Source organism: Lepus europaeus, chromosome 10 (assembly GCF_033115175.1).
Source record: "Lepus europaeus isolate LE1 chromosome 10, mLepTim1.pri, whole genome shotgun sequence".
Classification (NCBI taxonomy): domain Eukaryota; kingdom Metazoa; phylum Chordata; class Mammalia; order Lagomorpha; family Leporidae; genus Lepus; species Lepus europaeus.
The window spans coordinates 14,957,057-14,969,494 of record NC_084836.1 but is presented as its reverse complement, the minus strand read 5'-3'; the positions used below and the strand labels follow the sequence as shown (position 1 = coordinate 14,969,494).

At 53.1% G+C, this 12,438-nt stretch overlaps 1 protein-coding gene across 1 annotated transcript; it reads right to left on the bottom strand.

Annotated features, from left to right (window-relative positions):
• Window positions 1-246: 246 nt before the first annotated feature.
• On the bottom strand, window positions 247-12,344 carry CKAP4 (cytoskeleton associated protein 4). Its single transcript, XM_062202980.1, has 2 exons — window positions 11,856-12,344; window positions 247-2,712 (listed from the first exon to the last, which is right to left on the bottom strand). Exons 1-2 carry the CDS (start codon window positions 12,321-12,323, stop codon window positions 1,384-1,386), a joined length of 1,797 nt encoding a protein of 598 aa, XP_062058964.1. The 5' UTR covers window positions 12,324-12,344; the 3' UTR covers window positions 247-1,383.
• Between the last annotated feature and the right edge of the window lie 94 nt (window positions 12,345-12,438).

The following is a 12,438-nucleotide window of genomic DNA, read 5'->3' as shown; positions in this document are numbered from 1 at the left end:
ACTGCCTTCCCAGGCTATAGCATGGATCGAAGTGGAGCAGCCGGGACTAGAACCGGCACCCATATGGGATGCCAGCACTGCAGGCAACGGCTTTACCCATTACACCACAGCGCCGGCCCCAAACCTCTTTTCTTTCTACAGTCAGCCTGCCTCGGGTTTTATGTCACAGTAATGACAAACAGACTAATACACAAACAAAATACATCCTCATTACTAAATTTTCAGAAAGCAACCACTCTGGAAAAATCATAACAAAGCTCAAGTGTTTATTAAGAATTAAAAATACTGTAAATAAGCCATACAGTTCATTTCACAGTAAACTAAACAAACTGGTTTTTTTTTTTCCTTTTCCTTTTCAGTGTTTTTTTTTTTTTTTTTTCTTTTTTCTTTTTGAAGGGCAAGACAGCCATTAAAGAACAATACGGGTCAAAGGGGGAGGGACACAGCCAACAACTACAGAATCGCAGTGCACACACCCCACCAGCAGATGGGCCTGCACTGACAGCACACCTCAACGTGGACATCATGTTCAAATACAACGCTCTGGCCTACATTCTCCAAGCAGACATCCCCTTCCTTGGTGGACAGCTCGCATAACCCACTTCCTGAAAGAACCCACAACACGTCCCTTTCTGGGATTCTACACCTAGGCACTCCTGGCACCCTTCCTAAGGGCTGACCCCTGTGGGTGGGGACAGAGGGGCACTGAGGACTGCGCTGGGTGTTGCACTTCACGTTCAGAACCGTCTGGATTCTTTGCATAGTTACCTTTGAGATCGCTAGGTGATTCCACGACGGGAAGGACACCCGTGAGCAGCAGGCACCCCTCAAGCAGCCCCTCCCGACTCAGAGCTGACATCTGAGTTTTAACCAGGTTAAAGTGGAAGACAAGTGAGAGGTGTCTCATGAAAACTCTGGCCAAACATATTTTTTTTTAAAAAAAAAGTGAAATGAAGTTTCCTTAGAGACAATCAGAGAGAAAAGGCCCCTCCCATCCCCCACGCGTTTAACTTGACATCAGGCCTTGAGCGGCTGGAGTTGACCTGCTTCTGTTAGCCCTCAGCTGGAGCCATTATCACCTGTCTAGGATGTCAGGGACGTCCCTTCTAAGCACCACCTGCTAGGCGTGGGGCTGGGCCTTCAGGACACCCACCAAAGGCAGAAGCAGAAAACGTAAGAAATCAACAGTATGGGGGAATAACTGCAAATAAATTAACTGGGCACAGGAACGCAATGCCGTCGTGTTCAGGTGGCATCTACCTGCTCTTTGAGAGGGGACACGAAACTGAGGAAGGCGGCCCTGGGGAGAAAACAACTTTTTTTTTTTTTTTTTTTGGTCATGAGAAACTGGACTTAAAATCCGCAGCCTCCACACACAACTCCTTAGATCTTCTCATAGATCTTTTCAACCAGCACAAACAACCTATCCACGTCTTTCCTCAGGTCATCCAGCAAGCCCTTGGCCGAGCGCACGTTCAACTCGTTGTCTTCGATTTTGACCGAGTACGCCACCAAGCTGTCCACGGCAGTCCTGAGCATTTTCAAGTCCGACTCCACTTGGCTCACGGAGGCCTTCAGGTTGTCGAGAGAAGAGAGTCTGTCCAGGACGTCCTGCGGGGGCAGCGGGGCGGCCTGGGGGCGGTCCTGCCCGAGCAGGGTGTGCACCTCCTCCTGCACCTTCTGGAGCGACTCCACGGTGCTGGGGAGCTCGCCCACGCTCCTCTTCAGCTCCTCCACATCTGTGTAGAGCGCCAGCTGGGCCTCCCCCAGGCTCCTCACGGTGCTGGCCAGGCCGTCCTTGTCAGCCTCCGGGGAGGCCCCCAGGCCTTCCAGGCGCTGCTGCAGCGCAGCCAGGCGCTGCTCGTGCTCCTGGCTCTTGGACAGGAGCAACTCCAGGCTCTCAGTCTGGTGCTCGGCAGCCGCCTGCACAGCGTGGACTCCGTCCTCCACGGTCTGCAGCCTGGAGTCCAGGCCCTGACTCTTCTCCCGGAGCGCTTCCAAGGCATCCGAGCTTCCGAAGACTCCATTTTCCTCGGGCCGGCGGGAATCAGCCTTGAGCTGGTGCAGCTCCTCCTCGAGCCTCCTCACCTCCTCGGGCAGGTGGGACACAGACTCCTCAGACTGCAGAAGCTTCTCGGTGAGGGCCTGCAGGGCCAGGCGCTCCTTGTCGGCGGCCTCCTTGAACGCCTGCTGCTCCTGCTTGAGGCTCACCAGCTCCCGGACCTCCGTGTAGACATCGGCCTCCACGGCCTGCAGGGAGCTCCTCAGGGCCTCCACGTCCCTCTCCCTGGACTCGGCCGAGGCCTGCATTTCCTTCACCGCGGCCTTCACGGCTTTTAGATCCTGCTTGTACCCCTCGGACTCCTCCAGAGAGGCGACCTTGGCCTTCACGTCGTTGATCTCCTTCTGGCTCCTCTTCTGGACCTCGGTGAAGATGGCGATGTTGTCGTTGATGGACTTGGTGAGCTCCGTGAGCCGCTCCTCCACCGTGTTCTCCAGGGACGAGAAGTCCCGCTCGCGGGCGTCCCTCACCACGTGGATGCCGTCCGAGAGGTCCTTGAGGATCTCGTTCTGCAGCTTCTGCAGGACTTCGCTGATGCGGTTCATCTCGCTCTCCCCTTGCTTCACGGCTTTCTCTGTGACGTCCTGTTTGTGTTGGGAGCTTCTCAGGATAGACTCAAAAGTCCCAAATGTGGCCTGCAGAGACTGCACCTGTAACCAAAACGTACACATTAACCGCTGAGAAGAGCCAAGCAGTCTCACATGGCATAGCATTTTTGCGGTTTCATCTTGTGGGCCTCCAGGTTCCTTCTCTTGCAGAACAACACCAGTCTTCCTTCACAGAAACATATACAGTCCATGTGTTTTCCTTTTTTAGTTTTTATTTGTTAAGTCGAGAAGCAGAGGGTTAGAGAGTGAGTGAACAAGAGGAGATAGAGCCCACCTCCTGGTTGCTTCTCTAAATGCCCACAATGGCCAGAAGCAAAGGGAGAAGAACTAAAACCAGGGTCCTGGGTCTCCCCTGTGGGTGAGGAATCTGATTACTTGAGCCATCACCACTGTTTCCCAGGATCTGCATTAGCAGGAGGTGGAGTCAGAAGGTGGAGCAGGAATCCGACCTACGCACTGGGGTGTGCATCTGACAGTGATTAAGTCGCCATCTGGGACACCTGAAATCCAATGTCAGAGTGCCCGGGTTTAAGTCCCAGCTCCACTTCCAATCCAGCTTCCAGCTAAGGTACACCCAGGGAGGCAGCACATGATGGCTCACATGGTTGGGCCCCTGCTACCTTCATGGAGACCCAGATTAAGTTCCAGGCTTCTGGTTTTAGCATGGCTCATCCCTGGATATTGCAGGCATTTGGGGAGTGAAACTGTATATAAAAGCACTTTCTTTCAGAAGAATAAAATAAATAAAAATAAAAATAAACTCCAAGTACACTGGAGAGGCTAAACGCCTGCCCCAAGTCCATGTGGTTCTGGGGACCAACCGTGGGTTCCAGGTGTCCCAGGAATGGTTTATAACACGGTGCTCTCCCTCCAGCCCATCCCACCAGGAACCACTGTTATTAACCTGAGAATAGGCACAAGGCCTAAGACAGGCAATGAGAGCATTACAGGTCTTCTATAGGCGTTACTGGGGTGCAGGTGGGAAGGTGGGGCAGGGGGGATCTTTTCCCACTGGGATTGCTATCTTTAAGATGAGAGTGGCCAGGGACCGCTCGGATTAGCACATGAGGAGTGCCAATCTAAGAATGAGGCCGGTACAGAGGGAAGCCGACCTGAGAGAGGACGAGCTCAAGTTCTGAAGCCATAACCTGCATAGCCCTGGATATAGCTATACCTGAAGGAATCCACTTGGGAACTTTTTAGTTTGTGCCAATCAATTCTCTCTCTCTCTCACTCACTCACTCTGCCACTTTGGGCTGGGTTTCTAGCCCTTGCAACTCAAAAGAGCCACCCAAATATTCTTGGGGCACATGGAGATACTGGGATGGGAGTCAAGAGGCAGGGGTACTGGTCTCTGCTTACCTCTTCTAGCCACAGAAGCCTGAACGAGTCACTGTCCCACCCCTCCCACGTCCAGACTGTAAAATGTGAGCAGCGGGTTAGACCTGGTTCTGTGAAGACATCACAATCCTGTCTGACACTCATTTCCTTCCACATAAATTCTATCCTCAACAGGTCTGACCCAGGAACTACCCAAGGGAGTTGGTTTAATACACTTGAGAGGATTATAATATGATTAATAGCTGGGCTTTGTCCTGACATGACACAAGCTACTGCCTATAATGCTTTGTTGCCCAAAAAAAAAAAAAAGAAAAGAAAAGAAAAAGAAAAACAAGGAAAGAGAAAAAGAACAGCCCGACTACCAAGTCCCCAGGTTTAAGCACCAATTCACAGGAAACACACAAGAGATCACATCACGAGCCTGCAACCAACAAATCCTATGCTGTGGGCACTTCTGCAGGACACAGGGCCACGATCTTCAGCAAGCAAATGGCACTGTAAACAAGGGGAAGAAAGAAACTTCTATAGATTAGAAGAACGGAAGAGATTTTTCAATCAAACGTAACATGTGAATCTTATATGGATCCCGATTCAAACAAACTACTGTTAAAAAGACATCTGGGGCATGAACCCAGGAAACAGGACTGCGGACTGAGTATCAGGTGACACTCTAGAACTGTAGTTAACTTTGTTAGGTGTGGCATGTGTTTTGTTAAAAGAAACAAAGAAAACAGAAGAAAGGAAAGGAATCCTTACCAATCAGAAATAAATCCTGAAATTCTTTGGGGGTTCATTTTAAAATCACTTCCTAGTTCACCACCCTCTGGATCTGCCATGGCGACACGGGCTCATTGGGGGTGCCCAGACCTATGCTGCCAACATTTTTGGAAGCTCTGACCCCCAGGGACCTTCTGGATTCAAGACAGACTGGCCTCTACCTGCACTGTGGCCTTGCACACGGCCTGAGCCACTTCCCAATGCCAAGACCATCTGGAAAACAAGAAAGACCAAGGGGCACTCAGTAAGACAGAGGGCAGAGGGTGTGGAGTCACACACTGCTCTACTCGACCCACAAAGAGAGGGAGGGAGGGGTAGTGGCAGAACGCAACAAAGAATGGCAAGACTGAATCACTGGAACTTGGGTTCATTATCTTGCTGTCTTCATTTGTTTATGCTTAAACACTACCAGGTTCAAATCTTACCAGTGACACTTGCTAGCTGGATGGTCTTGGGCAAGCTACTGAGCCTAACAGCTGCAGGATAGGACAAAAACAGTACCAGACTCACTGGATTCTTTCTGCGAGGATTATGTCAGTAAACATGAGGGTACTTCAAAAGTCTGCAGAGGGGCAGGTGTCGTGGTGCAGTGGGTAGGCAGCCTCTCGGGATGCCCCATTACATATCAGAGAGCCAGTTTGAGTCCCTGCTGCTCCATACTGCCAGTCCAGCACCTGGGAGGCACTAGATGATGGCCCAAGTGGTTGAGTCCCTGCCACTTATGTGAGAGACATGGATGGAGCTCTTGGCTCCAGGCTTTGGCCTGGTCTAGCCCTGGCTATTACTGGCATTTGGATAGTGAATCAGTGGATGGAAAATCTGTCTCTCCCCCTCTCTCTGCCACTTTGCCTTTCAAATAAACAAATAAATCTTAAAAAAAAAAAAAAAAAAGTTTGTAGAAAATACAATCAAAACATAAATCTTTCTTGAAATATGGGCGGTCTTGCAAAAACTCATGTAAATGTGTATTATGAAAGTATTATGCATGGATTTCAAAAACTTTTGTAGCCCAATAAACTTTTTTTAAAAAAATTATTTATTGGCCGGCGCCGTGGCTCAACAGGCTAATCCTCCGCCTTGCGGCGCCGGCACACCGGGTTCTAGTCCCGGTCGGGGCACCGATCCTGTCCCGGTTGCCCCTCTTCCAGGCCAGCTCTCTGCTGTGGCCAGGGAGGGCAGTGGAGGATGGCCCAAGTCCTTGGGCCCTGCACCCCATGGGAGACCAGGAGAAGCACCTGGCTCCTGCCATCGGAACAGCGCGGTGCGCCGGCCGCAGCACGCCTACCGTGGCGGCCATTGGAGGGTGAACCAACGGCAAAAGGAAGACCTTTCTCTCTGTCTCTCTCTCACTGTCCACTCTGCCTGTCAAAAATAAAAAAATTAAAAAAAAAATTTTTTTTAAATTTATTTATTTATTTATTTGAAAGTCAGAGTTAGAGATCTTCCATCTGCTGGTTCACTCCTTAGATGGCCACAATGGCCAGGACTGGGCCAGACCAAAGCCAGGAGCTTCCTTCAAGTCTCCCAAGTGGATGAAGGGACCCACACACTTGGGCCATCTTCTGCTGCTTTTCCCAGGCTGTTAGCAGCAGAGCAGCTGGGAGTCGAACCGGCACCCATATGGGATCCCGGCATCACAGGCAGAGGCTTTACCAGCTATGCCACAATGCCAGCCCCCAAAATAAATTTCTTTTCATTCCATTTCTCATAAACTTTGTGAAGTACGATTGTACGTACAAAGCACTTGAACACGCCTAATGCACAGTGAGTGCACTGTAGCTACTGTCTTCATTCTCAGAAGTCTGCAGATTGCCAGCGCCGTCCTCAGACCAATGCTAAAGAGCAAGAGAATAAACTGTAAGCGCGCAGCAGGAAGGTGAGCAGGACTTCTGGGCTCTAGTTCCAGGCCCACCAATCGATCACCAGCCCCGTGAGCACAAAGAAGTCCCAGCTGCTCTCCAACTCCCAGGTCTCCCAAGTGTAGCTCAGTCTGTGATCTGAGGACAAATGGGACTAAGGTTCTCAGGGACTCCAGAACAGTGACGGTTCCCCTGCCTAGCCACACAACCCGCGTCATAGACGCCCCAAGAAGGCACCTCTGGAACCAAGCGATGAAACCACTCAGCCTGCCTGTTCTCAGCCAGCAGGTGAACACAGTTCCTGCGGCGTGCCAGGTGTTCATCCTGCAGTTTCTGAATGAACCACAGAATGAATGAGTTCAGAGTTTAGCCTGGTAAACACTGAGCTGGTTCATTCCCGCTTTGATTCCTGTCACCCCTAACCTGGGCAGGAACTTTACAAACGGCTAGGAGAGGGATTAGGTCAGAAATTAGGGATAACACCAAACCAACCATCCCCTTACACTATACAAGGGCCAGTGTGCCCCCACTTGAGGGCACTGGGAGTTGTTCAGGTACAAGGGACTCATTACAATCGATATGAAATTGGGTGTATTTGTCCCCCAACATATGTAGGATACCCACTAAAAGATGGGCACTGGGCAAGATGCCAGGAATAAAATAATGGCTGGGAGAGGCTCCCTGCTCTCACGGAGCTCACAGCTAGCTGGGGCAGTGGTGAGGGACTGGGTGTTAGCAATGGCTGACATTCAAAGGGACACTTTCTGGGTACCAACAATTCTGCAAAGCACTTCAAAGACAGCACCTCATCACAGCCTCACCTTCATCTCAGGTTGGCAGCTTCCTCTGATCTCCATTTTTTTTTTAAGATTTACTTATTTATTTTAAAGTCAGAGTTACACAGAGAGAGGAGAGGCAGAGAGAGAGAGGTCTTCCAACTGCTGGTTCACTCCCCAATGGGCAGCAACAGCCGGAGCTGCGCCAGTCCAAAGCCAGGAGCCAGGAGCTTCTTCCAGGTCCCACACGCAGGTGCAGGGGCCCAAGGACTTGGGCCATCTTCTACTGCTTTCCCAGGCCATTGCAGAGAGCTGGATCGGAAGTGGAGCAGCCAGGCCTCAAACCAGCGCCCATATGGGATGCCAGCGCTTCAAGCCAGGGCATTAACCCACTGCACCACAGTGCCAGCCCCTGACCTCCATTTTATAAGTGAGGAACCTGGGGGCCGGGCTGGCGCTGTGGCACAGCAGGTTAAAACCGCAGTCTGCAGCGCCTGCATCCCATATGGGCACCAGTTCAAGTTCCGGCTGTTCCTCTTCCGATCCAATTCTCTGCTATGGCCTGGGAAAGCAGAAGAAGATGGCCCAAGTCCTCAGACCCCTGCACCCGCACAGGAGACCCGAAGAAGCTCCTGGCACCTGGCTTTGGGTCAGTTCAGCTCTGGCCGTTGCAGTCATTTGGGGAGTGAACCTGTGGATGGGAGACCTCTCTTTCTGGCTCTACCCCTCTCTGTAATTCTGTCTTTCAAATAAATAATTCTAAAAAAAAAAAAAACCTTAAAAAAAAATGAGGAACCTGGTAAGTGGTGGAATTGAGCATCAGGATGCCAGAATGGTTGGCGTCACAACATGAGCTCTTACCCTGTGATATGCACAGCCAGCAGTGTGTCCAAGGTTCAGTGAGGGCCTGGAAGTAAGGCGGCCAATACCCACTGCCCTGCCTCCTTGTCTAGGGAACAAGGCAAGAAAGCAAAGAAATCCCACCGTAGAACTCACTGGTCCACAAAAGCCACTAGTCTCCATGAACTGTCCCCATCAGAACTAAACCTACAACCACTGAATGCTACCCTGGGTTTGCCAGGGCAACAACTGGCTCTCCAGAGATCCCAGAACTGAACCAGCAACATCTTCTGAAGCCCTGGGCCGATGAACCGATGCCTGATGAACTCCTGGGTAAGGATAAGCCAGCCTCCCTGACTGTGCAGTTAAGTGACTCTGGCCATTTTCTAAGACCAAGAGCACCTGGGGGCAGGCACTGTGGTACGGAGGGCTGAGCCTCTGCTCGGATGCCCGCATCTCCTATAGGAGCACCTGCGTTTGAGTCCCACCTCAGCTTCCAATCAAGCTTCCTGCTAATGCATCCTGGGACGCAACAGAGGACAGCTCAAGTACCTGGGCCCCTGCCACCCATGTGGAGTTCCTGGAGCCTGGTTTCAGCCTAGTGTGGACATTTCGGGAGTAGACCAGTGAATGGAAGATATTTCTCTCTCTCTCTCTCTCTCTCTGGACCCTTTAAACAAATTTCAAAAAGAAACAAAACTTCTTAAAAAAAAAAAAAGTGAAAAACAAAAGAAACCAGGCACACGCCCTACTCCAACTTCAACCCCATACCCACCACTTAGGATCTGTGTATGACACCCTGAATAGAAGCAACACTCAGCCTGCCTCAGCTGCCCTCACCTGTGAAATGCTGCTAGGAAGTGGGACCTGTTTCAGGGGGTGGCTGGGAAGACTGAAATCAGGGCTATGAAGCACATAACAGAATGCCTGGCCCACAGGGAACACTGACTATGAATACTACCACTGAGTAATTTCTCCGGTAAGAACCAAATCCCACCCCACCCCCCCCCACCAAGTCCAGAGTTACAAAACGGTTCAAACCTGGGTTTCGGACAAACCACTAAGACTGGCCCTTCCATGCAAAATACCCATACTGCTCACTCCAAAGATGTGACCGAAGTGGCTGCACACTGCAGCAAACCCTAACACTGTTCTGGGCACGTTCTTAAGACAACAGAACAAATACTTCCTGAGCACCTACTAGGTTCAGGCTGGGAGAGAGAATGAAGTCAACGGCAGAGGGGTTAACAGTTCCAGGACATAGACTGCAGCTTGAATTCTAGCCCCAACACAGATGAGCTCAGTAACCACAGTTACCTGGCTTCATCTTCCTCGTCTACAAAAGGCGAAGCAATACTGATTATCTCTTGGAGCTATGGTGAGAGTCCAAAGAGATGCACAGTCGTGTGTCTAGCACAATGCCTGGCGCATAGTAAGTACACAATAAATCTGAGACAATAAGTAGCAGCTTGATTATATTACTAAATTAAAACAAAGGTAGCTAGGGGCCAGCGTTGTGGCACAGCAGGTGAAGCCACCGCTTGCCACACTGGCATCCGTATCAGCAGGCAGGTCCAAGTCCTGGCTGTTCTGCTTCTGATTCAGCTCCCTGCTAATGCACCTGGGAAGGCAATGGAAGGCGGCCCAAGTGCTTGGGTCCCTGCCACTTCGGCAGGAGACACTAACGGTATTCCAGGCTCCTGGCTTTGGCCTGGCTCAGTCATGGCCTGTGGCCATTTGGAGAATGAACCAGTCAGTGAATGGAACACCTTTCTCTCTGTCTGTCTCCTTCTCTCTGCCACAGAGCCTTTCAAATAAATCTTTTTAAAAAATTAGTTAAAAAAGAAAGGAAAAGAAAAGTGGTGGCTATTTCAACAGCACTAGAGCTCTGAGGACTCCTGACAGCGTGTGGATAGGAAACTGACCATGATGGTTCTTTCTGGTGAGAACAGGAAAGGAAGGAGTGAGGGAGAGACACACATGATTTTAAAAAACAACAAAAAAGCCTCATTTCTTCAACCTGAATTCAAGACCCTCTCCTGTTCTGGCCTCACTTCCAATCTCCCCTCTCACCATTTGCTAAATGTTACCCTGCACAGGCAAGGTAGCTATCCCCCACTCCTCAGACCTGACCAAGACAGTGCCCCCGCCTGTGTGCCCTCCACTCCTTTTCTCGCCATTGTCGACACGGGCTGATGGCCAACTAGATGGCTGGCACAGTCCCGGCCACCAGGACACAGGCCAGAGGACCCGCCACACCCTCCGTCTCCTGAGCCTGCCCAACCGACACCTACATATTGGCTGCTTCACAAACACGATTTGTGCTTTTTGCTCCTTTGCACTTTCCACAGGGCCTACACGGAGCCATATGACTATCGGATGTCAATAAATATTATGAGTGATCAGTAACTGGGTGGGTGAACCAAGGGAAAACACAGAAGCTAGTGATGCCACTCCAGCAGTATGTCTGTTGTTTTTTTTTTTGTTTTTTTTTTTAAGGATGAGCTGACATTCACCATAGGCAAAGCAGCACTGCCTCTCGAATTCCCCTAGAAAAGTCACCTCCCTTTGCCGGCAGCATTTAGCAGGCTGACTCATTCCAGTTGCTCCGCCAGTCTGAAGAGGAAAATCCTAGTGTTGCACACTCAACAAAAGTAAAGAAACTTGGCAGGACAGGCAGCACGCCGGGAGAAGGACGTAGCGGTTCCGGCCTGAGAAGTGGCGGGACTTTTTGTCTCACTACTGCAACCAACTTCCGTGGAGCAAGGACGCCGGTGGGTGCCAGAGGACAGGGAATGACACCGAAGGGGCTCACCTTGTCTGGGGAAACCACAGGGCCAAAGCCAAGCAGCTGTGCCCTGGGAGCTGCAGGCCAAACCGACCCCTCTAGACCCTACATAGACACCACAGTGCCCAGACGCTCTCCCGTGGGCTGGGGTCTCTGTCAAGTCACCTCTCTCTCTAACCCTCAGTTTTCCTGCTCTGGAAAATGGGGTCCAAACAGTCAGTGCTCGGTGCGCCCCAAGGATCCGGTCCTGTGTGAGCATGGCCTCTCAACACCGTACAAAAGTGTCTAAAAGAATTATTCACCAGCATGGCCCGATATTTTTGGCTTCCTTTTCCTCCAAAGCCGAGGCAGGGCTGCTCCCGAGGCCCACAGCGGGTGCAAAAAGGCCACAGGGCCCGAGAGGGCAAGGGACACTTCCCCCCGCGCTTGGCCAACCCCAGCCCTCGCTGCCCTTGGCTCGGCTCGCTCGGCTGGCGCCCGCTGGCAGGGCTAAGGCGCGGCCTGGCCCCAGCCTTCCAGGGATGCGCTGGCTCCCCTTCCAGAGCAGTCGGCGGGGCCTCATCCAACAGGGATGGGCTCCCCGAGCCTGCCGGCTCCCTTCCAGGTCACCGCTAACGGCCAGCGACAGGCCCTCGGCCCACCCGTCCGAGGCAGGCCCGGCCTCACCACCCCGGCCCAGGTCCTCCGCGGCCATTAACAAAGGGGGTTTGGGGACGGCCTGGGATGGCCGGAGCAGAGAGTGAGGGGCCCGGGGCCGGCCGGGCGGACACTGCGGGAGGAGCGGAGGCGCGCGGAGGTACTCACCTTCTGCTCGACGCCCTGCAAGCCCTGGCCCAGCTCCTCCCTTTGCCGGGAGAAGTCCTGGTGGCTGCGCCGGACCTGCTGGACCTCCTCCAGGACGTGGTGGACACACCAGCCCGAGAAGGCGGCCGCCGCCACCAGGGCGAGGTAGAAGAGAAAGTTGAGCGCGCGGCCGAGCCGGCGCGAGCAGGACGCCGAGGAGGCGGCGGCGGCGGCGGCGGCGGCCGCGGAGGAGGAGGACCGGCCGCCGCCGCGGTGGCCGCCCTTGCCGTGCGCCTGGTTCTGCGGATGCTGCGGCGGGTGCTGCTGCTGCGGCGGCGGCGGCTGCGGCGCGGGCGGCGGCGGCTGCTGCGGCGCCGGCGGCGGCTTCCTCGCCACGTCATCCGCGCCGCCCGACGGGTGGGCGCCCTTCTCCGCGGGGCTCGCGGCGCCGTGGCCGCCCTTGGAGCCCCTTTGTTTGGCCGAGGGCATGGCGGCGGCTCAGGCCGCGGAGCGGGGAGGCGAGCGAGCGGGGTGCGCGCGGCTCGGGCGCCCCGGGGCTGGGCGAGCGGGGCACGCGGGCGCTGCTGGCGTCGGCGCGGCGAGC

Coding starts and splice junctions, on each gene's coding strand:
- CKAP4 (XM_062202980.1), bottom strand. CDS start 12,323: ATGCCCTCGGCCAAACAAAGGGGCTCCAAGGGCGGCCACGGCGCCGCG. Junction 2,713..11,855: donor TGCAGGGCGTCGAGCAGAAG/GTGAGTACCTCC, acceptor TTTTGGTTACAG/GTGCAGTCTCTGCAGGCCAC.